The following is a 25,909-nucleotide window of genomic DNA, read 5'->3' on the forward strand; positions in this document are numbered from 1 at the left end:
AATAAATTTATTTCATTGACTTCTACCTCAAAAATTTTGACGTGGATATCAGATTGTTTCACATCTTTATCACGCGCACATTTTTCATTTATACGATGGTCTTTTTTTTCTACTAGTTATTTTCAATCACCTCACGCAATTTAGGCCTCTAATTAAACTCAATGAGCAATAACAACAATAGTGACCTAAAGTATTTTCTATTTTTTTTATAAAACTTTATTTTTATCGATAAAACTTACAATTGACATTCCGTATGTATTTTTATCATTTTATTACACTCAATCTACAATTTTAAAACATATTGAATAATTAATTAATTTAATTAATTACGTTTTGACCATTGTGTTCAGCGTGTGTAAATGATAAAGTTGAAGTAAATATTAACACGTTTTTAAAAAACGTTCATTTATTGAGTCATTTGATACCAGCGAAAAAAATTATTATCGTTCATTTTTTTAATTAATTATGTTTTTAATGAGACTGATGTTGAATATGCTTGAATTTTTATATGATCATACAAATTTTTAAAATTATTCATCTGCTTGCTAACAAAATTTTTTATTTTAAATTACAAAGTCGCTAAAGAAATTTATGTAACCCACGCTCGAAAAATATGAACGTAGGTTCTGATTGGTCGTCACTATGATTTTATTTATTTTAAATCAGTATCAGAACGAAATGGGCGAAGTATATCCCCACTCTTGTTCTTTAAAAACTTTTAAGTCTGCGCAGCAAACGAGTTATTGACTTCTGCGCATATTTTTTTAAATTACCAAGTTGGTACCAACTTGAAACTGGCGACAGAAGTGAATTGAGCCACGGATGTATAAAAAAATGATCAGAACGCTATAATCTTAAAAATTTCATTGAAATAATTTAAAAAGTACAAATATAATCATTGGTTGTCTTCCTAAGAAATATTAGAAATTGAATTGAATAAAAAAAAAATAATATTAGTTGCTTGATTAAGTAAAATAATTGATCGTATAAAAATTTCATGAAATTTTTTTCTTCTGTTAATTTTAAACGATAATAATTTTTTTTTGGTACTGACTAATTGCTTAGCTAATGATTAAATGCGTGTCGAAAAATGGAAATTAAAATTTAATTGATATTTCAAACTTATAAATAATTGAGTAATAAATTCAATCAAAGTAATTATATAATAAATGTATTATTAATTAGTTAATTGATTATTACTATTATTATTATTTAAAATAAGCTTAATTGATAAAAAGGATCTTACCATTAAATTTAAGTTTTTATACTCAAAACTTGAACAATCGTAAAATTTGAAATAGATATGAGGTATCTTGAATTTAAAATACTCTAGCTTTTGTTTATTTAATAAAAATATGTTCGATTTATTAAAAATAAAGTATAATTATAATAATTTGCGTGCAAGTGTTAGTATTAAATATAAATAAAATGAATTTTTAATGTATGAATGTAAATATTATATTATTTACATAAATATATATAAATATTATTGATAAATAATTAATGTGCCAGCAATTATATTATTTATTAACATAAATATATATTTATTATTTGTTTTATTTATTGCAATACCAATGATTGTCTTTTAAGAGTGATTTTAATTAATCTCATTTAAATATATTTATTAAAAATTGCACTTACAATACAATAAGCACCGATTTCATTTTTATATGATGTTCCGATAAAATATTTTATGTCCTACCAAAGATTATAGATGTGATATTTTTTGTAACACATGCTCAAAAAATATCCTGTTACGTATTCACAGAGCAGTCGATAATAAAGATACCGATTCATCCAGCGGATGTCACGCATGGAAAATATTTTTTGTAACACATGCATAAAACATATGTTATGCATCACGGTGCGGTCGGTAATAAAAATACCGACTTATTCAACAGACATCGCGTAAGAAAAATGTTATTTTGAAATACATTTACGAAAAATATTTACCGCACAGACAACAGCGCCATCCTACAAAATCTCTGAGCATTACTTACAAAAATTATTATATACACAAATATATCTAGTGCGGTCTACATTCAAATGTTACAATAATACGTACCAACCTTCAGATATTTTATTCGTACTATTTCGCACTAGATGTATAAAACACTATATTGTAAAATTTAAGATTTGAAAAAAATTGACCAAGCTTATATTGATATGCCAACTTTAAACAATTGAATATTGGATGCTGAGAATTGTAATTAATAAAAATAAATTAGCTCTCTTCGAGCGATTCAAATCTTTTGTAAGCGGCAATATTTAAGAAAAACGTATATATATTTTGGAATCCATACGGAAAAATTTTTTCGATAGATAGATTATCATTATTTATATGTAGTTATTATTTATAATTGTAACTGTACTTTTAATTGATCTGAAAGTAATTATATAGATGTGAAAATAACTGGATATTTTTAATAAATGGAACATCAAAAACAATTTATAATTATTTACCTGACCTTAAATTTAAATATATTTAATAATAATACCAAATAAACTTGTAATCATTTTCTTTATTACAGCATGGAGTTTTTTTTAAATATTTACAAGTAAATTAACCATTTTTTCTATTATAACTAATTATTAAAATTAGTAATCAGTAATTAGTAGATACAATTAAACTTATAAGTAACGTGTTTTTTTTTGTTTTTAATAATATTGAGACTAATTATTTACAGCATTATACAGAGTTAATGTACAGAGTCATTAACGTTACTTAGCAAATTTAGATCAATTGTTTTATGTAATAATAATAACCACTATCATTGTTATCGATGATTGTTATTAATGAACCATAAAATGATAACGTAAATAAAAATATTATTTTCAGTTCTGCAATTGCCCTTTGAACCAACAGAATATTTTTTTCTTTTTTTTTCTAAATTTGATTACGCTCTCAATTAAATTTTACAGAATTAAAATTGAGCTTTAAAAATAATTTATTACTGAGAAAATTATCAGAGTTAAAAAGTTTATTGCTTATAATTATAATTAATTAAATAAAAGCAAATCATTAATTAACAAGATAATAAAATGACAATTGAAGTTAAATAATTATTAGAACTTCTATAAAATAATAATAAATTTTTTTCAAAATTCTTAATTATTTTAAAAATTGATCCTTAAATTTTTAATTTACGTAAGTAATTAATATAATTAATAATTGAGCGTACTTTACACTATTGCCCACTTAATATTTGATATTAATTATCATTCATTACAATATACTTTTAAATATTTATATTTATTATTATTCTTTTTCTGTTGTAATAAATTTAATATTCATTATTTACAATTAGGTATTTGTTACTCCTTTTATATATTTAGCCAGCAATTAATAAACTGCCCACTTGACTTAAAATTATTTATTATATTCTTTATAATTATGTTAATTACATTTTGTTTTTTTATCACATATTTTGTGTATGTATTAATATTCCTTTATAATAAAACATTCATACAATTAAATATTCAACTTAAACTTTAATTTATCACGATAAAAAATAAACCATAATGTAATGCAACTTTTACTTTATTCCCATTTATTATTATTATTATTATTATTATTATTATTATAATAATAATATATATATATATATTTTTTTTGTTTTTTTTTCTCAATATCTATACGTATATATTATGTGTTATTTGTTTTGTTAAATATTCAATAGTTTTTCATTATTTTTTTTTATTTTTCTAGAGTCAAATTCAATCATCGCAGATAGAAGTAAGCATTTTTCTACTAAACAGCTTTCGTATATTTAATATATTTATATATATAATTAACTTTTTTTTAATGAGATCTTAAAATTTATTTTTAGTCTTACGAGAATGATATCAACTCCATATTTATGTTTTTTTATTTTGTTTTATATATTTTTATATATTATCTAGTATATATAAATATATGTATGTATATTTATATATATTAATTTATTTAAAAAATTAATTAATATATTTTAAAGACACAATTATATCGTCACAAATGAGATTATCGAACTTTGAATCACCCGCGGTTACAAAATTTCCACCCTATGAACAGCTAGAAAAGTGACATTCAAATCTAGATGTTTGCCGCCTTCGCCTTTGGCTCGTGAAAAAAATTTCACCATAGATTAGAATGTCAAACTTTTTTTCTTGAATCTGTAATACATTTTTATTAGTAGTTTGATAAGACAGTAATTTTGTTTGGTACAATTTTAATTTTATGACAAGAAATAAAAATTTTAAATGAGGTTAAGTTGCCTGGAGCCGAAGGCCAAGGCTGCCATCAACACTTCGAGTCTGACTCTGATTGTTTTGGACAAAGATATAATTAAGTCTTTAAAATATATTATATATTTAAAATTAATACTCAATAAATTGTGTTCCTTTCAATTTCGAAATTAATTTATAAGATTGTAAAAACATAAAATATGACATTTAAATTGAGGTAAATTAAAAATAATGCGTTTAAAAAAAAAAAAAAAAACGTATTTTACAATCTTATAAAATAACATTTATTTACATTTTAATAAAATAATTAATTACAATAATCAGGCAGCCAATTAATGACGATTGTAATAAATAAAAAATTCAAATAAACCAAAAGTATTTAAATAATTCAGTCTAACTACTTAAAAATTTATAACTTGCTACGGAAAAAAAAAATAATCCTGCATTCATTATTGTCAATTAAGCCAATTATGCTACAATAATTATTATTTTCAAGGGAATAATGTAACGTGACTTTTTTAAAAAATAATTTCCAAATCACAGTCATTTATTTACAAATATAATTATCTTTAAAAAAAAAAAAAACGTTCAATTGAGAAAACATTTCAGTCTCGAAAATGATTTTTAAAAAAATAATTTTAAATAACATAAAATTTAAATCAGCCACTTTTGCATCCCTTGAAAGATGAGCTTATGATAATAATAATAATAAGATTAAACTTAAAATTTTTAAAAAATTATAAATATCGAACATATAATTAGTTATGATAATATTAACATAGATTATTTTTTTTCCTGATTTTTCAATTTTCTTTGTTCTTCAGCTGCATTAACCAGTTATAAATTACTCAATTAACTAATTGATTAATTGATTAATTAAAAAAAAAAAAATTTACACTTAACATTTATAACCACTGGTACAGTACTTAGTTACGAGTACAAACTCTGAACTTTTTTCGATTTATTAAAAACTACTTTTTGGAATTATTTTATTATCCAGTACAAATAATTAATAATTAATAAATAATTAATTAATTAATTATAAACATAAACCATTAGAGTCCCTTTGATATTAAAAACTAAACCGTGACAAAGCAAAGTAATTATTTAAATTATAAATTAATACGAAAAATACTTGCTGGCGTATTTTTAAATAATTTATTGCTAAAAAAATAAATCATCGGCAGTCCTACTAATCAATTGCTTTTAATTATCACAATTAATTAATTCAATTATTTATTTATTTATTTATTCCAAGAAAAAAAAATTTAACTCGACGGCTTCATCTGGACGTTTTTTAAAAAAATTTACAATTTAAACAAACGGCAAACTTATTGATTGACTGATTAATTAATTAATTGTGATGATGAATAATTTTAAAAACTGAGTACTGAGAAAAAAAAAAATGCTCAAGAAACCTAAAAATATTTCAAACAATTGTAATTTTTTTACGATTCTGTCAGACATTTGAATGCGTCGTTACGGAAGGCTGTGTTGTGGAAGTTATTGTAGGTGACGTTGAGTTGGCTGACGTGCTGACGACGACGACTGGCTTAACGATTGTCGTGTTAAGATACTGAGCATTAACGAGGGGCACTTGCCCAACGGACTTGAGAATCGGCGTTGTTATCATTTTACCCGTCAGGTTTGACGGAGCAAGAATGTGAGCCGTCACTTGGTTGTTCCCCTGCGACACGACGGTCATTGGTGTCATTATCGGTGTAAGTCCAGATAGTGATGTGTGCTGACCTACTATGTGGGCGATACTCTCGCTGGTAGGTACGTTTTGCATCATCGTCGTTGTCTGTTTACCTGATTGTTGAAGTGAAACTCCAGCATGGCTCAATGTCAGTCCTTTAAATTATTATTTTTTTTATTTTAAATTAAAAAAAACAAAAACCGCGGGAAAGTTGCTGGTGATTAAAATTAAAAATAAATTTACCTCCTTGTACAGCAAGTGATTGTGTTTTGACTGAACGAAAGACACCATTTGCTGGTAAAATATTTAATTCAGCTCCACCAGGAAGTCTAGTTAACTCAGATCCATTACCACCGACTAGTGTCACACCACCGACCATTTTGTGTGTTGTTTGAGTTTCTCCGGATCTAATTCTTGTCTGTGCCGCTACAAGAATAAATCATCAATAACTAATATCATTTAATGATACTAATAAAATTAAATTAAAATAAAATTTACTAGTAACATTGAGAGGTGGCGGATGCGCTGCAAGAACTAAAGGTCTTCCTTCATTACCCGAGTGAACAAAAGTAACCGGACGCACATCACTGGCAGTCGACTGGACAGCTAGAGCTAGTGGCCGTTCTTGATTAGAAAGATTTGAATGTACAAAAGTAACGCGATTGTCATTTGCTGCTGTCGAGTGTACCACCAGAGCAACCGGTCTTGGATCCGTGCCAGCCTGAGATTGGACCGCAATAAGCGGCCGCGCTGACTGATCCGATGAATTCTGCACAGCCAATGTCAGAGGACGTGTTTCATTGTTGCCAGTTGTGTGTGTCACCAGCAGTTGTCGCGTGTCCCCGGGTATCACCCGCAAACCTGGACCAAGATGCTGCAGTGTCGGTACTATTGTCGCCAAACCCTGACTTGTGTTTAACATTTGGGCACTTATCGGTAAATGTAATTGGTGAGATTGCTGTACCACTGTTGGAGATGTCACTTTTTCCTAAAAAATAAAAAAAAAATAAACCATTATATAAATAAATAATTAAACAATTTAATTATTTAAATAAAATTTACCTGCGCAGGAGTAGGAATGCTAGGTGTTGATGCTCCAGGACTAGAAATTGTTGGCGGACTTTCTCTAGAACTTTGAGCGAGATTTAAACCTTGTGTTTGGCATACAACAGCAGCAGTAGCCGTTTGATTTTGGATCGACGTTGACTGTGTCACTGTACCAGTTGACTGATGATGATTTTGGGGTGAATTTGCTGTTGCTGCACTACTTAGACTACTTGTGCTGCTGTATCGTGTGCCACCACGTGCTAAACTTGCCGACACATCAACGTCCATTGCCTCTGCTACTTAAGTAAAAATAAAAATAATAATAAATTTAGTTATTCATTCTTCATCAGTAGTAATCGATCTAAGACTTTATTCAGTTCAAACCTACGATTTTTAGATCCAGATGTATCGACAGTAAGATTTGACTCCTTTAATATCTGGTTGAAATCAAGATGCGGCCATCTACCAGCCAACTCTTTTTTTAATGCCACTATCCTCTGTTGTGATGCTATTTTTTCACGAGCCAGTTTTTCCATCTCGTGTTCATTATCTCTCTCTTTTCTTACTAATAACTAAAAAAAAATAAACATATATTTTAATTGAATATTTAATTTTATTCAATCAAAGTAGAGTACGCAAGCCCGCTGGCTATTGTCCAAGATTAGCTACTGTAAACTACATACATACATATACATATATATATTTGAGCATTTAGAGTAGTGAATACACGTGGCATCGCGCGCTGACACACATAATTCACTTACTAAACACGTGGTACTCGCGATACTGACTAAAAAAGAAGGGAAACAAAGGTCATCACGCACGCGCTTTTATTATCCTACACCATCTTATATATTTATATATATATGATAAATGACAACGATCTTATTTGAGTTTGCGTACACGAATTTTCGTATGACGTTTTAAAAAATACATAACGCTACTTGATACCTTGGACTTAAAATGTTTAGTGCCCGCAGCATCTGCGTACGTCATAATTCAAGAATATTATTATTTAAGAATATGTTTATCGCAATAATTATGAGGGTATTTAGTGTCTCATCTGGCTGTTATCCAACGGTCCTTAAACAATCTGATAATACTTTATTTATCTCGTTTACTGTCTATTTAATGTCTGCGTTATTTGAATATCCATTAAATAGATAATTTTAACTACATTACTATTATTATCATGAGGTGATAAATTAACATAATTATATTTATGAAATTATTAATATACATTTATTACAAATATTGTATTGTCGAAAAAATAGAGTGCGACTTGATACTAGTTATTTTTAAATTACTCGATCTAACTTGAGATGTTTGTGCTATGAGTGAGCACTTTACTTTTCTTAGACAGTGTAGACGGGCTTACTTATATTACTACCACCAATTTGAATACGTAAAAATATACTAAGTAAAATCTAGTTGCTGGTATTTAGATCAATTTTTTAAAATATTTTTTTTAAACCAATCTCTGATGTATAATTTATTATTAATGATAATTTGTTTACATTTAAATTTTACCGCTGAGCCGACTCAAATACCATTAAATATATTGATATATGTATACAATAGTAAATATATTAATTATCAATAATATATAATAACGGTAATTATATTCACTAAATAGTCAAGTCATTAAAACAGTTCATCGATCTCAAAATGTCAAAATTTGTTTTTTTATTTTAAAAATAATAATAAGTATTCTTATCACGTAGACATTCCAAAATGTATTACTGATAATTATCATTTTATTAATCAATATCCTAATGTATATGATAACGCTTTATAAATATTTATAAGTAATGAATTACTTGTATGTGTCTGATGGCTGCATGAAGAATTGATAAATTAGATGACTTTTTTTCATCTTGAGCTGGTAATTGTTTTTTTAATAATTCAAAGCATTCTTTTAAATGAGCTCTTCTATTTTTTTCTAATTTATTGTGGACTTCTCTGGTACCAGATCTGATAACACAGGGTCTAAAAAAAAATTAATTTATTAATTTTTATTATCAATTAATTCAAAGTATAAATAAATAACTACTGACCCATTTCGATGTTTTTTACTATCATGAGCAGACTCATCAGTGGACAATGACGTCCCACCATTTCCACTGCTTGAAGTGTGATTAGAATTATAATTATCGACATAATGATTGTGCGCTGCACTGTTGTGATTATTGTGATGCTGAATCGGTTGAGGCTGAGGCTGGGGCTGAGGTTGAGACTGTGACTGAGGCTGAGGCTGTTGCTGGTAATTGTGATGGTGATGTGGATGCTGATGAAGGCTCGTAATGTGAGTTATGGAATTTTGATTGCCGAGGGACCTGGTGCTTGCTATCACCGGGCTGGCGCGCAGTCCCGTCGCGTGGTTGCCATTAGATCTGCTGATGTCCAAAGGATCTTCTTCTGTAAATAAAATAAATCAACATCAGGTGAATGGTCTCTTAACTGATCATCAATGATCACGGGTTTTTATTTGTTTTTTTTTTTTTCTTGCTACCGGAAGAATGCGATCAGCAAAAGACATTCAATGAATTTTTATGTTTTATTTTATTTTATTTGGTGATGGGGTTTAAATTAACCAGCACGTACTCTCACTCATCTCAAAACCCTCGGCTCTCATTCATGTACTAACAAACTTGGCAATCCTAAAGCATTACTGATCTATTCCTGGATCAAGGGCTCTTTCAAACTAAAACCAAGAATGAACTTTTTTAAAAATAATTTTAAATTTATTTCCGGTCATAGATATTTTATTTTTATTATTTGTAAATAAATAAATAATAAAATGGATCTCGACATAAATTTTTTCTAGTAATCATATGACCTTACACATTTATCACAACTGCAATGCCGTATTTTTTTTTTTTACTCGCAATAATTATAAATCATTTTTATCAAATCCATAAATAAAAAAGTAAAACAAAATAAATCTTGAAAAAAATAAAACTCGTATTTTGGTAAATAATTAAAAAAAAAAAAATAATAATAATAATAATGTTATTAATTAATGAACAAATACACGCGTGAGTAATTAATATTGAAATGAAATAAAAAATTAAAAATTTAAATGGTAATGAGTAATGACAACTGACAAATAAAATAATCAATGATTTGTCAAAAATGTTTAGATTGAATAATTTATTAATGATAATTTATAATAATATTTATAACTGTAGTCTTGTGTCTGGAGTTCCCCTGTCTAGTCGTTTTAATAAGGAGTGGGAGGTAACACGTGGTTGAGACAGACGGAATGACGGGAGGGGAAATAAATTAAACGTGTGTGTCCGCATGATATGTGGATACGTCGGCATGTGTGCGCGTAATCATGTGTATATTATAAAATTTTTTAGCGTACCAGTGATAATATTTAGAGAGGGGTGTCGCGTTGGAGGGGGTAAAATAATTCGCGGGTGGTAAAGAGTTAGAGAAACGGTATATGAGGCAGCCACGTGACTGGTCATGCCGTTGCACACTGGAATTACCTTAAGTAGGGAAGGATTAAATCGCAAAAACCATTGACTAGAAAATAGAAAAAGATAAAAAAGTAATATTGTTAAATAAAATTGCTGGCTAATAAATTTATATGTTGAAAAAATGATAATTTATTTTTATATATTGAAATAAAAATTATTCGTGACCTAAAAAAACGAGTTAATTAAAACTTTTAGACTCTGGTTAAATTCAGCCTTCGTGTGCGTCCGACAGTGATTTTACCTCCAGGCTATATAAGAATTTCTGCTCTTTATTTTTATTTATTTTTATGTCTGAGGACATGTACGGAATATTCCAGGCTTGAAAAATGATTTAATAGCCGACTTTTTTTTTTTTTTTTTTTACGGCTTATTGTTAAGATGTTGATTTTTTTTTTTTAATAAAAAATTATTTTTCGCATGATTTAATATTCTGACAGGGCCTTGGCGATAACCAATTTAAATAGACAGCTAAAAATCTTAAATTACTATAAGTATAGTAAAGTGTTGAGCTAGAAAATTTGATACTCTATTCAGTATGTAATTTATTTTTTTTATCGCCATTTGAATAAATTGTTTAGCATCTAAATTCTCAGGGAATTTGAATTTATAAATTTTTTATTGTATTCAAAATTTGAGAATAAATTTTATAGACAATTTAATATAAATTCAAATAATTATTTTGCGCAGCAGAAAAATTTATACATCTCATAATTGATAAAAAAAAAATTAATAAAAATAAAACCACTACATCTCACCGAGCAGGTAGTGTCGCATCCATTTTTTTTTCGGTGGCGGTGGCATCCGGCGAACTAGCTGTTTTTCATCCTCACAAGTATTATTATAATTATCACGAGTGATAATCCCAAAGACCGGAAACCTCGTCAGTTGGTTTTTATTGTTACACATACTAGTTGCATCCTTATCATTATTAATATCTAAGTGATTAACGCCTTGGTCTCCTATGGCGCCCCTTGTTCCCGCTCCACCCTCACTACAGCTATTTAACCCAATATGGGTTGGCTTTGTCACGCCAAAGTTCATGTGCTCGACAATCAGAGGTGCACCATCTTGCGTCATCAACAGCATTCCCATTTTTTTTATTACTATTATCAGCTAAAATTACCAACTCGCATATAACTTTTTTTAAAAATCTCACCGCCCGAACTCGGATCCTTTAATAATTCAAAAAAAAAAATTCACTCGCAACTAAAAATTTATTTATCATCGACCTTTGAGTCTCTTATCTCTTTGATACTCCAATCATAATTGCAACCACAACAATAAATATTTAAATAAAATTCAAAATAAAAAGTCCTTATTGTCTACCTTGAGTTGAATTTGTATAAAATTTATGTATGTATATGTATTTATATATAAATAAGAGCGTAATGAATGGAAAGGTGATCGCGCGTGAGTCGCGAATTGTCGACTGAAATCTAAACTCGAGTAGCCGGCGGTCTCGGCAGTACAACCTGAGGATGACGTCGTAGTCGTAGTCGTTGTCGTTGTTCGTCGTGTATCGTCTACGCCCCCCGCCCGTTATCACCCCGTCGACGGCCAACGGATTTCTCGCACTCTGGATGCCACACGCCCCACCTCAGACAAACCCACCGCGTTCACACTGACGCCTTTTAATTTTGTTTTTATTTCATTAATTCCTGTATTTTAAAAAAAAAACAAACAAACATAATAATGATAATAATAATTAAGAAAATACCAGCCAGACTCAGCTCTGTCTCCGTCGTCTGACAGACTTGCTATTTACCTTTTATCGATTAGATTAAAAAACATTAGCCATATAAGTCTTACTTATCTATTTCTCAAATAAAAGTTTATTTTACAGTAATCTAAATATTACTCACCATCAATTATCAGCATTTTCTCCTCACAAAACAGGTCATCTGGCTCGGATCTTTCTCTCTTTAATTTGGCACCTGTTAAAAATAAATATAATTATTTATTAATGTAAATAATTTTATTGGTAATAAATAAATCAGTTAATTAAAAATTGAATAAATAAATAAAATTTAAAAAATGATAATAAAATAAATTCAAAATTTATCGGTCGACCTTGCACTTCCTTGTTGCAGTCAGCGGTTCCATCTCGCGGCAACAAAACAAATGCATTTTGTTCAAGGTGACCGCGATGACGTTACACACGTGGTTATATTCAATAACAATAATTATTATTATCATTACAAAAACAAGTATCAAAATAAAATAATTAAGTCCTTGGAGAGTTTGACATTAGAGCCAACTCAAGGCTCTGGACCTGGACTCCAAAATTCCGGCAACTAAAATAAGACCGACTGCCTACGAGATATTTAAAGTCCACGTGTGTTCCCAAATGAGATAAAAAAAATTATTATTTATAATTACAATAGATATAAATAACTATTAAATGCCAAGAGATATAAAACGGCAAGCGGTGGGGGATTACGGAGGACCGGGAAGAGGGAGATGAGAGTAGAAGGGGGTCACCAGCCGGGTCTTCCAGGTCGCGTAGACTGTAGACATGTTGTGTATACATATATACATATATATATATATATATATATATATATATACATACACAACAAACAGTACAAAGCGGATAGGAGAAAATATATCTGACAACATTGGAGATTGATCAGGACGCCACGCGGCCGGGTAACACATGGTGGGGATCGTCGCCAGGGACATTGTACATGCGCAGTTAATATACTTTCAGCCGCGTGCTAACGTGTTTTTCTTCCTCTGGCTCTCTACCTCTTACTTAATGCCAGCCACAGGACTGACGTTACGCTAAACTATTTTTTTATTTTTTAATCTGCCAGCTCTCTTATCTACGCCACAAGTACTAGATAAATTGTAATTCATCATTGATCGCCGATCATTGATAACTGATAATCGACACTGATAATTTATGCCCACCTCCTAAAATATTTTTAAAAAAATAATAATAATAATAATAATGATGATGATGATGATGATGATGATGATAATTGATAGTATTGCAGGTATACGAGTGAGCAAGTTCTCAGACAGTATGACGATATTAAGTGTCAAGTGTTGAAATGTACACTAGCTGTGTAAAAATTAAACACGTGGACGTAAAGCAACATGTATCCGGGACCGGGAGAGAAAGCACCAGCTTGTATATCATCTATGGTACCGAGTCACTGACCGATGCGAGTAGAGGGCTCTCCCCCGCCTTAGATTTTAAAACGCACGCCGAAATGCATCGCCGCATCTTTACCCATACCACGAGTAGAGTACAAGACAGCAGATCCTTCCTTTCTCTTTATTTTTTTTTTATTATTATCATTCTGGTCTTTTATTATTATTTTTATTTTAAAACTCCCAGCGTGACCGGTTGACTCCCTACTATTTCACGAGCCTCTACAATAGAATAAACTAAAAAGTCTCCCGCCAGTTTGTAGCTTCCGCCACCCTCGTAATTTCCAGCGCTCCGGTATTTTTTCCTCTAAAAATAATAAAAAACAAAATATATAATAACAATAATTTGTTGCAAACAATGTAACCGAGGTTCAGCTTGTAAACTTTAAATTAAAATAATTATTTGCGTCGGAATATATTTTAAAAACAAAATAACAAAATGCTAAGCTAGATTATAACGGATTGCGTGTAGAAACAACATTGTAATACAATAGCATGAAACTTTATTATTATTATTATTTTTAATTAAAGATTAAATTACTTATTAAATGTAATAAATAATATAAAATATCTATGTGTAATATTTTAAAAAATAATTGATGAGAATCACTGCTAGCGAGGAAATGATACCTAATTTGGAGACGACATACGCGTGGGTCAGCGCGTGTGTTGCGATTCATATAAAACTACACCACTAATAAATGTGTAGTGTATAGTGTGTAGTGTGTAACTTACATTACATTAACGTCTTTCAATCGACGCCGTGCTCGCGATCACGTGGTCGCCGGAGGTCAATAACCGGCCTCTGTTTCATTATTATTTTTTTAATTGTAAATATTTTTTTATCAGTCATTCTACCGGTTACTATTTTATTTTTTTCACTCACTAACTATGAGTTTGTTTAAGACTTTAGTGTAAATAATATTTATATTTGGATTTATAATTATGATAATAATAATAATAATAATAATGATGATGATAGGAATGATAATATTGGGGAGACAAATTGATGAAACTCCGACGCACGTTGTTGAGATTCATGTACACTCGAGGTAGAAAATTAATAGTTTATATTTATAATTGCTCAATGTCAAATTAATTTTTTAAAATTTTTTTCAAGGACGAATGTCAAGCAGCAGCTGCTTTTAAGAATTAAAACTCCGATTTAAAATTAGTGATTTATATTGAAATGAAAGTTGGCGGTAATTTAAAAATTTTTTAACTGACTGTAAAAATTGAAGCTTACCACGTGGTTCATTAGAATTATGATGATTAGAGTAAGGCGCTACCGCAAAAGAGTGATCTGAAGAAGAGGATGTACTTGCAGCACGTTCCCTCTTCTTCTCTTGCTGTTCAACGTAACGTGCCGCTTCCAAAAGTGTCTCGAGACTCATTTTTACCTGAGACTTGTCCAAATAAAATTACAATAATCCGGCTGTCAGCAACGAAAAATCTGCAAATAAAAAGATTACTTTTTATTCAATGATTCTACAAATTAATTTATGAATATTTATTTAAAAAAAAAAAAAAATAATAATAAATAAATTAAATAGATAACCTTAAGCACTGACATAATTTACATGTCAATAAAATTGCATTGATTAAATTTATAAATTAAATAATTAAATTTAAAAATATATGTGGATAAAAAATGAAATTTAAATTTATTATTTATTTACACAAAAGCTTGGGATTAATTATGGAATTAATTGTCTGCAAGTGGAGCAGCAATTTAAGAGGATTGCCATCTGGGAAAATAGCTTAACAAATTTGCCGGTGTACCGCGTGACGGATGACAAAGACAACAAACAAAATTTAAACAACCGACGACGACGACGACGACGTTGTCACGTGACCATTTCCAAGACGTGAAACGATGTGTGACACGACGTGAGTAAAATATTATTTCTCCTTTCATTATTCTCAGTCTGTATCTATCTCTCCTTGTTTTTCATACACACATCGACAACACACACATATACATTGTATATATACATACATATATATATATGTCAGTGCTGTTTTTTAACGCCCTCATTGAAGAGTACCGGTCGCGCAGGCGCGACACGCGAAACGTTTCGCTTGCCTGCATTTTCATACCGCCAAACTAAATGTGTCTCACTACATCTGCTTTTTTAAATTCACCATCTTAATTATTTTACATATATATATTTTCCGCGTCGTACTCCATGTAATTTAACCTAAACAAAAAATATATATATTTAAAAAAAAAAAACAACACGTGGTTATTGCACGTGCTCGTCAGTCAATTTAATAATAATACATTTAGCGGTGACATGACGTTTCAAATAAGAATAATAATTATTAAAATGACAATAATAATAATAAACGTTAAGTTTACTCCCACTTAAAGCTGGCACGGAGTTGCTCGACCGATTGCAAGGCCTTCTTCACACTTGGCAACGGTCAACTCGCGATTCTCGAGAGATATTATCGCGTACAGTATCGTGGGCTAGTTTTTTTTTTTTCGACGAAAATTAAAAACTGCTATTGCGTTTAATTTTTGAATTCAAACTTCAATCGCTGGGGGTATTTTGGAGTAGCTGGTAAAAAAATCGCAGTATGTAATGATAAATTAAAAAGGTATTTTGCAGAGATAGTACGAGAGCTGGTTACGGTTCGATGATGGAGTGTAAGATCGAGTAGTAGGGATGCGTTGTATCGGTTGGTATATACATCAGTGAACGTTGGATTATTCGGTGTGGGACATGCTGGGTGCAAAAATAGGTAAGCCGAGCTAAAAAGGCGTCGTATCGTGAAACGGACGCAGCCCCACGCAGCAAAATAAAAGTCACCGCAAGCATGTCATATTGCCACTCACCGTACACTCTGAAAATTGAATAATATTTAAATGTTGATAGCCATCAAGATAAACGTTTGATCCGAGTAAAGTCGAATCTGATAGATAAAGATACTGGGAGATAAATATAGAGAGACAGAGAGACGTAGAGGGAGGGAGAGACAGATAGAAAGAGAGAGAGGGTGAAATAAAAATAAATAGAGACAAGCGGGCTACTTGAATTGACAAAGCCTGGGTCGTGGGTCCTCTAGTCAGCGCGTACCGAGCACGTTAGAGATACGAACCGACGCATGCACTTTCCACCAATGGCAATGCTTTGTGCTTGATGACGTCACGAGAAGAAATAACCCAGGATTGGTTAGCCGTATTATGGCACAGAAAACACGCCACGCAACCACCTATACACATGTTAATTAAATAGACGATAGCTTTGGTGTATGTACCGAGATAATAGCTCACGGGTGATGCGTATGACGGTGCTAACGGGCGTGGTACACTTTTAACCAACTTTATTTTACACACTAGATTAAACTACGTCTATCTATGTACGCATGTTGATTTTTTAACCATATATGAGTGTGCGTGTGTGTGTAAGAGTACGTATACAAGTAGCGAGCGTGTGTGTACTTATACGTAATTTAAAAACTTACAAATGACAAGTCTCTGCGTCTGAGTCATACAACACAATGGAACCGCTACGCGCGCTTGGGCACTTTCACGAGAGGAGAAATCAATCCCAGCTGAAGGCTAAATTTTTTTGCTTAACGTCTCAACGTGCTGGTGATTTAACACGTTAGCTTTTAGATTTATATTTGCCCCTCCAAATCGTTTACTCTGACTGTGGCTAAGACACAGCTCCACGTACTGGGAATAATGACACTTGGACACTTACACACGCGGTATTTTTGTTTGAGATAAGCCCTGTCTGCATGTGTGCTCGCTAGCATGTAGGCTATTTTGTTCGGCACTGACTGCTGACGAGTTGCTCCAAGTCTGCCTTCCTTCCGTCAACTTGTTTTTATATATTTAAATTATTTATGAACCAGCGAGTTAACAAACAATTTATCAGAGTATTGTTTTTGGTTTATTTAAAAAATCATCAGAATCACGTTAACCTGATCGATCTGGCGCGTGGCAGAAACATTTTACAAGTGTTAACCACTGCGCATCAACAGCCATGCTTGCTTGGCCACGATTCACGTGTCCGGGACCCGGACTTTTAGCCAATCATCCTCACGTATGTGACGTCACGGTGCTCTATCGACCAATGAACGCGGCCCATGTGACGCAGCAATACGGCCTGGGCGTGTAACATAAGTGTCGGACACAGCCGCGGTCTCGCTCCCTCTTCCTCTTGGTCCTTCACTCTCACTCTGTCCCCCACACTCTGCCTGCAATATTCTGTTATTTTATTATTATTATTATTGTTTTTATTATTTTTTACTTCACGTTTCGTACACTAAATTACGTTACCGTAAAATATCGAAATCGCAACTGCTCGAGTTTTTAAATTAACGGCTAGCGGCCGCCGATAGCCCGTCGCCTATCACCAGCTATCAGCCAGTGCTTGCTCTTTTAGTGATGTAACTGTAACATACAACCCGGACAATTGTCCAATTCACGTGATTACAACGATACCAGAGACACATATACAACACACACCCGATGCCCGGCTCGCCCGGGCAAATACTCACTCGTTCTCTGCGCTCTGCGGCGTCACCCGCTTCTACCACCTTTTGTCATCCTCCTTCTCTGTCACATGGATCGCTAACACTGCGACGTTGCCGGTTTTTAAAATTACCCTCCCTACCATCCAACATTACCACCACTACCTCCTTCATTATTGTTTACTTAAATATTTTCCCGCCAACACATACAAATTTTAAAAACTCGACTATTCAAAAACTCCGAGTACTTAAAATATTTTTTATTTTATTTATTATATACAATTTATTGCTAAAACATTTTCTTTTTTTAAATCTCGTGCGATATTTTTGACATGTAATAAAATTTATTAAAAACTCTTTCTTCAATTAATTAATAAAGTAAATTAATACACTCCAGCTATTAACATATTGACTAGAATAAATTAAACAAACCTACTTGTAAAATGTATCTCTTAAAATAATATTTAAAAGAGCAAACACTAGAAAAAAAAAATAATAATTATAATAAAATAATTAAGTGCTAGAATAAAAATATATGATATTTATACAAACTTCTAACATTCTCATTTAATTATAATTTCATAAAAAAAAAAAAAAAGTAAAATAAAAGAAATTATCTAATTTAAATAATTAACTATTTAGAAGATCGGCTATCTACTTAAATTACTGACGTATAGATGCTTGAGCTCGGTCTTTGCTGTGTTTTCAAAAAGTGCAGCACGATTTTGTCCTTCTCCTTTTTTTACCCAGTGACCGTAGACTCTGAAGGCGCATCCGTCTATTACCTTCAATAAATAATAATATTTATTATCAATGTTGTCATTATTGTATTAAATAAAATTAATTTTTATTACCTTACGCAGAACTTTAATTCTGTATGGATCATCACGAGCGACTAAAGTAGACAATGGCTCTGGAGTTGTGTGTAATCTCTTGATACGTACAACGGCACGTACACAGAGAATAGCTAATTGAAATCGTTTCCGTGCGTCGAACGATTTAGCTTTCAACTCCTGAGGATATTTTAATTTTCATTTTAAATCTCAACGTTATAATTAACAATCAACACCCTGAGCCAACAGATTAGTGTGAGTTGGTAAGTGTCATTGAGACAGTTTATTGGACAGAATTATTATTACATTCCGCTTACCTACAATCCTGATTAGAAAAGTGTTTTAAAATAGATCCCCTTAACCAATTACTTTTTTTTTATAAGTTATTAGTGTCAATTTTTGAATCCAGAATTAAATTATCCTAGCAAATATATTTGAATTTACTGTAAATATATAAATACTGACCAAATAAAATCATGATTTATGAGAGTAATCGATTTAAAAACAATTACTTCTAATCACTTTGTTAGTAATCAAACAGAATATACGTAATGACGATTCTGTTCAAAGACCGTCTCAATGACACCTACCCGTGAGTAGTTAGAAAAAAAAATAATAATAGTTTTTATTTAAAATAAAAAGACGTCAATAAAGGATGTAGTGGTTAGTGATTAGTAGTAAATTAGAAAAATATAAAAAGTTTAGGAGGAAATAATAAATTACCAAAGCTAACTGAGAAATCCTACTAAGACGTCGCGAGTTAGAAGATAGAGAACGCTTGAGAGGTGCAATGTCTTGGTCCCATAACTGTGATAATTATATGTAACAAAAATATAAAATAAAATAAACGTGTGTAGTTTATAAAAAAAATTCCCGTAACACTATTGGGTAAATAGAATGAAATAAAAATATTGGAGAAGTGGATGTTCAATCATAGCGTCAATGCTATTAAAAAGCTTACACTTGAAATAAAATTATAATTATGAGTTTTGTAAACTTACCACAGTGTGAAAAAATGGATGATCAAGAGCTTCTCTTATTGTCGCCCGTTTAGTCGGATCGACGACCAATAATTTTCTTATCAAATCTTTGGGAGTGTCGGTAATATCCGCCCACTCTGGTGAAGTGAATGAATATTTACCTTCCATTATATTTCTCAGCATAACCATTTGCTTGCGGTTCCAAAACGGCGGGCATCCTACTAATAATGTAAACATTATTACACCACATGCCCATCTATTGATTAAAATATTAATTAATTTATTTATTTATCTGACATTACTACTGATAAAATAATATTTCATTTTTAAAAATTACACATCGACTTCGTATCCGTAGCCATCAGTGTTTTCGAACATGTTGCATTTTAATACTTCCGGCGCCAAGTATCCTGGAGTTCCACACAAATCTGACAACATAAATAAATTATACTATGTATTAAATTTATTAATTTATTGAAATAGTAAACTTACCAAATAGTTTATCACCAGGCTTCAAAATTCTCGCGAACCCAAAGTCCGTGACTTTAACATTCAAATTGTCATCAAGCAAAATATTTTCAGGTTTCAAGTCCCGGTGAACGATACCCTGAGTATGAATATGTAACACAGCTTCAAATACCTGCCGCATAATGTAACGGGTTTTTTTTTCAGACAACGTCACGACAGATGTCAAGTAATCAAACAATTCTCCATTTTTGCATAATTCAAATATTAGAAATATAAATGTACTTGATTCAAATACATCATGTAGTTCAACTGTAACGGTATTCATTTTTATAATTTTAAAAATACCACTTGTAAAATTAATTAATATTAAGTATAAATAATTGAATTTACTTATATAAGGATGTCCTGCAACTTGTCTTAAAATAACAACTTCTTGCATTGTCGCATCTTTCATCGTATGACCTTCAACACCATCATGAGTTTCATTGCTAATATCAATTATTTTAGCCGCATACTCTATTCCCGTTTCTTTTTCAATGCATCTTCTTACTGTTGATGATATTCCTCTGAAAAAAAATTTATCACTTAATTAAATAAATAAAAAAATAAACTTTTCAAATTTAAAAATTTGAATTTCAGTAAAAATTCCAGTGTCAGGATTTAAAATTTTTTATTGAACAATTAGAGTCAATTATTAATAATCAACAACAATTAACTTTAAAAAGAAATATATGTGTATATATATTTATATAAATAAACACGTGACAGTTGTCAATTATTTAAACAAAGGGCTGAGACGTAGTTAATTATGTAATTTAATTTTAGGTTATAAAAAAACGTTACTAATAACAAAGTACCAATTAATTGTAACTACTTGATTGTAAAACAATTTAATTAATTAACGAACTGTGAGTTTCAATGTTCGATTTAAATAAAAACATATTTACAGTTAATATTAGTTATTATTGATAATAATAAAATAAACAAACCTTCCAAGAATTTCCTTGGGCTCGTACTTGGCATAAAATCCTTTAGCTGCATCTTTATCGGGCAATAAATCATCGCCTTCATCTTTGGCCATTTTTATTTTGTTTATTTATTACTTACCAGTAAAGCGAGACAGATTTTAAAAAATAATTTTTGCACATATTTTTTAAATTTAAATTACAATACTATTTTATATCGATACAAATATCACTGACGACTGTTGTCTGTTGCTCTTTGTGTTGATATTCGTCTGGCAAGTCGGTAAATTTCCTATGAACTAGGGAATTTATTTAGTTAATCAGTAGTTGGTAGTTTTTTTTAAATCATTTAGTGGAAAAAAACTATTTTTTATGTTCAAAGAAATCAACTTAATCTCATAGCTTTATTTTTTGGAAAGTTTCAAACCGTCCATTAAAATCTAATTCTCATTTGTTTCTTTTCTATGTTCTGTTCTAATTGTTATTTATTTATTAAAATTGCATTTTTTGTATATTTGTATTCTCGCTTATCATATCGACCACTACGTTTATGCGAATTTCGAATAAATTTAAAGACAAAATTTAATTTATGTAATTGTAAGTTTTTTTACTACTGGAAATTTTTAAAATATCTTTAATAAAACTCACTATCCAAAATTTATTCACAACTTATAATAAACATAATGTTATAGTTTTACTGTTGAACTGTCCTTCATGATGAGCTTCATATTTACAAAATGTTTTCTTAATAAGAATTTACGAGAATCTTATCCACGTTTTTCATAATTAAATTTATTGAACTACAATAAAAACTACTTTTGCTATGAAAAAATTTTCATTCAAATTTTTTTAATAGTCACTTAGTAAAATTTTATTTTTTCCGTGTAACTTTAAACTATTAAAATTTTTCTTGTATGATAAGTAATTACGCTAATAGAATGGCAGTAAAGATAAATAAGGGATTTCGCAATGATTATACTTTGATGATGTTAGTTAATTTATTAAATTGACATAGAAATTATTAACTATAAATAATCTTTCATGTTTTAGATTTTTTACTGTACACATTTATTTGGTATTCATATAAACATATATGTATTTTATCTAAGAAGTTTAACAAACGATATAAAAAGTATTAAGACTTTTACTAATAAAATATAACAAATTTATCATGGAATTTGAATCAATCACAGTATTAATGCACAAGTTTAAACAAATTATTTTTTTTTCAGAAAGTTAGTAAATAATTAAGTTTTCAACGGATTTCTTAAATCAATAATATTCTTAAATGATTGATAATTTTTCTTAATTAAATTATTTGAAGTAGTAATAGTAATTAAATTGCTTTTTAATTATATAGTATTACTCGACAATGTCGTCAGTATTTTTTTTTCCTCAAAAATGTATTTCGATTAATATTATTCTTTCTGTATTGTAAAGAAAACACTAAATAAATAACTGTTCTAATAATAACAGTTAATAATTGTAAATAAGGGATTTACAATGATTATACTTTGATATTGTTATTTAAATTCTTAAATTGGAATAAAAATTATCAACTATAAATAATCTTTTATGTTTTATTTTTTTTACTGTACCTTCATACTCTGATCGGAGTTAATTTACTACGCATACTAGCTTTACCCGTAATCATCTTTTACTACAAACACTTACCAAAAATTATCAGAAATGTGAATCTTCGATGGCAGTCCGGCATTTCTGGCTTGATTATTCAAAGTTTGCAAACCTGACAAATTAATTATCAGTGAAAATATTGATGTGCTTAAACGACACAATCAACTTAATTATGGAGCTAAATTTCCTGGTGAGCCTTATTCCATTTAACAAAATCTAATTTTCATTCTTTCTTTTTTTTTTGTTTTTTTCTAATTGTTATTTATTAATGTAAATTGCACCTTATTTATTTAAGTACTGAAATGGCTTATGACCACGGATGCTTATATGAAGTTTGAATAGATTTGAAAAAAAAAAAAAAAAAAAAAAAAAAAATATATATATATATGTATATATATATATATGTATTAAGTTATATACACTTCGATTTGTCGCTACTTTTCTGTTCTTCTTTATTGTTATTAAAATAACTTAAAAACTGTTGAAGGTAAGACTACAACACTTCAAGTCTTTTTTATTCTTCATTAATCATTAAAGAACTTGAGTTTTTAATCGAAGCTCTAACTCAATTGCTTAATGAATTATGATTAAATGTAATTTTTATAAATACTTTTTAATAAATACAAAAAATTGTTAGTTAGCAATTGCGTTATTTAACAATAAAAAAATTATTTTAAGAAACGATTTTTTTCTCAAAAATTAAAAAAAATTTTAAGAATTTTAATTTTAAAATTAAATTTAAAAATTTTTTTCTTAAAAATCGTTTCTTACAAAAATTTTTTATTGTTAAATAATACAATTACGAACCAACAATTTTTTTGTATTTATTAAAAAGTTTTTATAAAAATTACATTTATTACTACACTTAGTAATAAATGTAATTTATAATTACATTTATTATCTGGTGCTAAGCAGCAGTGAAAATAGTTCAGTGCTTGCCACTAGATGGCCCAACCTCTTTTGCTGTTCCTGGTTAGATATCTACTTTAGAGTTGTTATATTCTATACTTAAAGTCAATTCTGGAACTGATATTTCTATGTTATATGATTGAGTGACAAGTGTCTGTCTAGAAACTTTTTGTAAAGACTGGATTTACTTCTATAATAATTTAATAAATCAATTTTGTCGGTATTGATAAAAGTTGAAAAAAAAAATTACTTTTAATAAAAAATATGACTATCAGATTTGGTAGCAAAGTTTTTCAGTGATAATCATGATTAGTTTTACCTTCCATCACACCCCATAATATTTATTTGTCGCACATTTTCCACTAATTTTTCTATATGTTCTTCTAGAGTCTTAAGTATTGGTTCGGCCATATTTTCTTTTTTTATAAAGAAAAAAAAACAATAATTTAGTTATGCTTATTTTCGAATATCACTTTGCAACGAACAGTTTATACTGAGAGCTGTTCACTTACTAATTATTCGGATGTACTTTTGGGTAATGAGTTTACGAAGTAGGTAAGAATCCTATCAGTTTCAATCGCAAAAAATTTTCAATCAGAAATGTTCGGGAGCATTTGAGGCCTCCGATTGAATTTCAATCAGATTCAATCGGAAAAAAATATTTTTTATTTTCGATTATTTTCCAATTAAATCTGATTAAATCCGATTGAAAGATCTCAATCAGGTTCAATCAAATTCATTCGGAAAATGATACTTTATTTCTCGATTTTATCCCGATTGATCAGTTTTATATTTCTCCGTGTAGAATGTTCTAATTGATTTTAAACTATCTTCCTGATAAGCTAGATATATAGCTAAAGTCCTTAGTAAAAATGAAACGAGGCACTGACTAGCGTCGCGCTAGCGTCGTTAGAATCAATGCTAACGGTAGATGACAAACGACGCGGTCCTCGTTGATTTGTAATAGGGGTGTGCGTATTATCTATGAGATACAAGTAGTTTAACATGAGACAGTATAAACATTGTAAGCTTAATATAGTATAAATCCTTTTTACTGCAGAATGTTCTACTGATTGTATCTTATAAACAGTGCACTTTAGCAATATCACCCTGTTTAGAAAATCTCATAGATTCTCATACATTCCCATAGAGGTTTTATAAGAATGAATGAGTTCTATGAGAAGTGCTATATGGTTTAGTATAGGGCCCTATACATACAGCTGTAAGAATTTCATGGATTTTTTTAGCAGGAAAGTATTATAAACAATTCCGTAGAGGAAGACATTTTCTAAAAGATGGATGCTATGCATCATTTTCGTACGATGAACCGTTTTTTTTCACTATTAACAAAATTATATGAAACAAGTGAAAAATAGACTTTCGGAGCAAATAGAATCGACATAGATCGAGTTAGAGCAATTTGTTTTATAGACTTTCAAATTCAACAAATTCTCTGCAAATTAAAACTAGTTTCAAAACGATAGCGTAAAAGTTATCGGGGCAGGGTGAGGTGATCGTCAGCATAATTAGTTGTTATTTAGGGAACGGGTGGACATAAGTAGCATGAAAAATAGTGAAAATTGCTCGGAAAATCCTGATTATGGCCATGGAATGCCACAGAATCGTTGATTCTTCATCGTTCGGAACTTATAAAATATTATCCGAGAAATACAACCAATCAGGGCGACAAATCTAGCTGATTTTTAGCCACTTTTAGCCAGATTTAGACCATTATTTGAATTTCGAGGGCTTTAGTGTACCTATTCACAAAAAATAGACAAATCTAGCTGATTTTTAGCTACTTTTAGCCAGATTTAGACCATTATTTAAATTTCGAGGGCTTTAGTGTATCTATTCACAAATAATAGACGAATCTAGCTGATTTTTAGCTACCCTGACGGTTTTAAATCAGCCTGGAATCAGCCTAGATACACCCTGGGAGTGGAAACACGGTGGAATCACGCTGGATCCAGGGTGGTTACAGGGTGGTTTGTGCCATTTTATCACCGTGTAT

At 30.0% G+C, this 25,909-nt stretch overlaps 3 protein-coding genes across 10 annotated transcripts in view; 1 reads left to right on the forward strand and 2 right to left on the reverse strand.

Moving 5' to 3' along the window:
* LOC103571691 (flotillin-2) overlaps positions 1–3,796 on the forward strand; it is a 51,002-nt gene extending 47,206 nt beyond the window's left edge. The window contains exon 8 of one of the 2 annotated variants that reach the window (XM_008549942.3): positions 3,710–3,796. The gene's annotated coding sequence lies outside the window, so the exon portion shown is untranslated. Of the gene's footprint in view, positions 1–1,768; positions 2,439–3,709 lie in introns of those variants that run through there. The other variant, XM_008549941.3, reaches the window with a different exon arrangement.
* A 1,075-nt stretch (positions 3,797–4,871) lies between these two features.
* LOC106694218 (uncharacterized) lies at positions 4,872–18,827 on the reverse strand. 6 transcript variants are annotated; one of them, XM_014444806.2, is made up of 11 exons: positions 17,912–18,154; positions 17,089–17,829; positions 14,864–15,070; positions 12,321–12,392; positions 9,028–9,388; positions 8,791–8,959; positions 7,359–7,542; positions 6,986–7,269; positions 6,422–6,911; positions 6,167–6,349; positions 4,881–6,078 (listed from the first exon to the last, which is right to left on the reverse strand). In XM_014444806.2, the coding sequence occupies exons 3-11, from the start codon at positions 15,009–15,011 to the stop codon at positions 5,684–5,686; spliced, it is 2,286 nt and encodes a 761-aa protein (XP_014300292.1). In that variant the 5' UTR covers positions 15,012–15,070; positions 17,089–17,829; positions 17,912–18,154; the 3' UTR covers positions 4,881–5,683. The 6 variants fall into 6 exon arrangements, with proteins under 6 accessions (XP_014300289.1, XP_014300290.1, XP_014300292.1 ...); XM_014444805.2 differs by having other exon boundaries at positions 17,089–17,839; XM_014444808.2 differs by lacking the exons at positions 17,089–17,829; positions 17,912–18,154 and adding an exon at positions 18,777–18,827.
* LOC103571859 (phosphorylase b kinase gamma catalytic chain, skeletal muscle/heart isoform) lies at positions 18,376–22,127 on the reverse strand. 2 transcript variants are annotated; one of them, XM_014444809.2, is made up of 8 exons: positions 21,376–22,127; positions 20,777–20,952; positions 20,411–20,695; positions 20,256–20,346; positions 19,940–20,174; positions 19,662–19,745; positions 18,960–19,118; positions 18,378–18,890 (listed from the first exon to the last, which is right to left on the reverse strand). In XM_014444809.2, the coding sequence occupies exons 1-8, from the start codon at positions 21,465–21,467 to the stop codon at positions 18,756–18,758; spliced, it is 1,257 nt and encodes a 418-aa protein (XP_014300295.1). In that variant the 5' UTR covers positions 21,468–22,127; the 3' UTR covers positions 18,378–18,755. The 2 variants fall into 2 exon arrangements, with proteins under 2 accessions (XP_014300296.1, XP_014300295.1); XM_014444810.2 differs by lacking the exon at positions 19,662–19,745 and having other exon boundaries at positions 18,376–18,890.
* Between the last annotated feature and the right edge of the window lie 3,782 nt (positions 22,128–25,909).

The sequence above is a fragment of the Microplitis demolitor genome, chromosome 10 (assembly GCF_026212275.2).
Source record: "Microplitis demolitor isolate Queensland-Clemson2020A chromosome 10, iyMicDemo2.1a, whole genome shotgun sequence".
Lineage (NCBI taxonomy): Eukaryota > Metazoa > Arthropoda > Insecta > Hymenoptera > Braconidae > Microplitis > Microplitis demolitor.

Excerpts from the sequence above, each read along its gene's own strand:
- LOC103571859 (XM_014444809.2), bottom strand. The coding sequence starts at position 21,467 with ATGGCCAAAGATGAAGGCGATGATTTATTGCCCGATAAAGATGCAGCT. Across the intron at positions 19,119-19,661 it reads GGATTTCTCAGTTAGCTTTG|GAGTTGAAAGCTAAATCGTT; the intron begins GTAATTTATTAT and ends AAATATCCTCAG. Across the intron at positions 18,891-18,959 it reads GAATTAAAGTTCTGCGTAAG|GTAATAGACGGATGCGCCTT; the intron begins GTAATAAAAATT and ends TATTTATTGAAG.
- LOC106694218 (XM_014444803.2), bottom strand. The coding sequence starts at position 11,550 with ATGGGAATGCTGTTGATGACGCAAGATGGTGCACCTCTGATTGTCGAG. Across the intron at positions 9,389-11,213 it reads GATGCGACACTACCTGCTCG|AAGAAGATCCTTTGGACATC; the intron begins GTGAGATGTAGT and ends TTTTATTTACAG. Across the intron at positions 6,350-6,421 it reads GCCACCTCTCAATGTTACTA|CGGCACAGACAAGAATTAGA; the intron begins GTAAATTTTATT and ends TTATTCTTGTAG.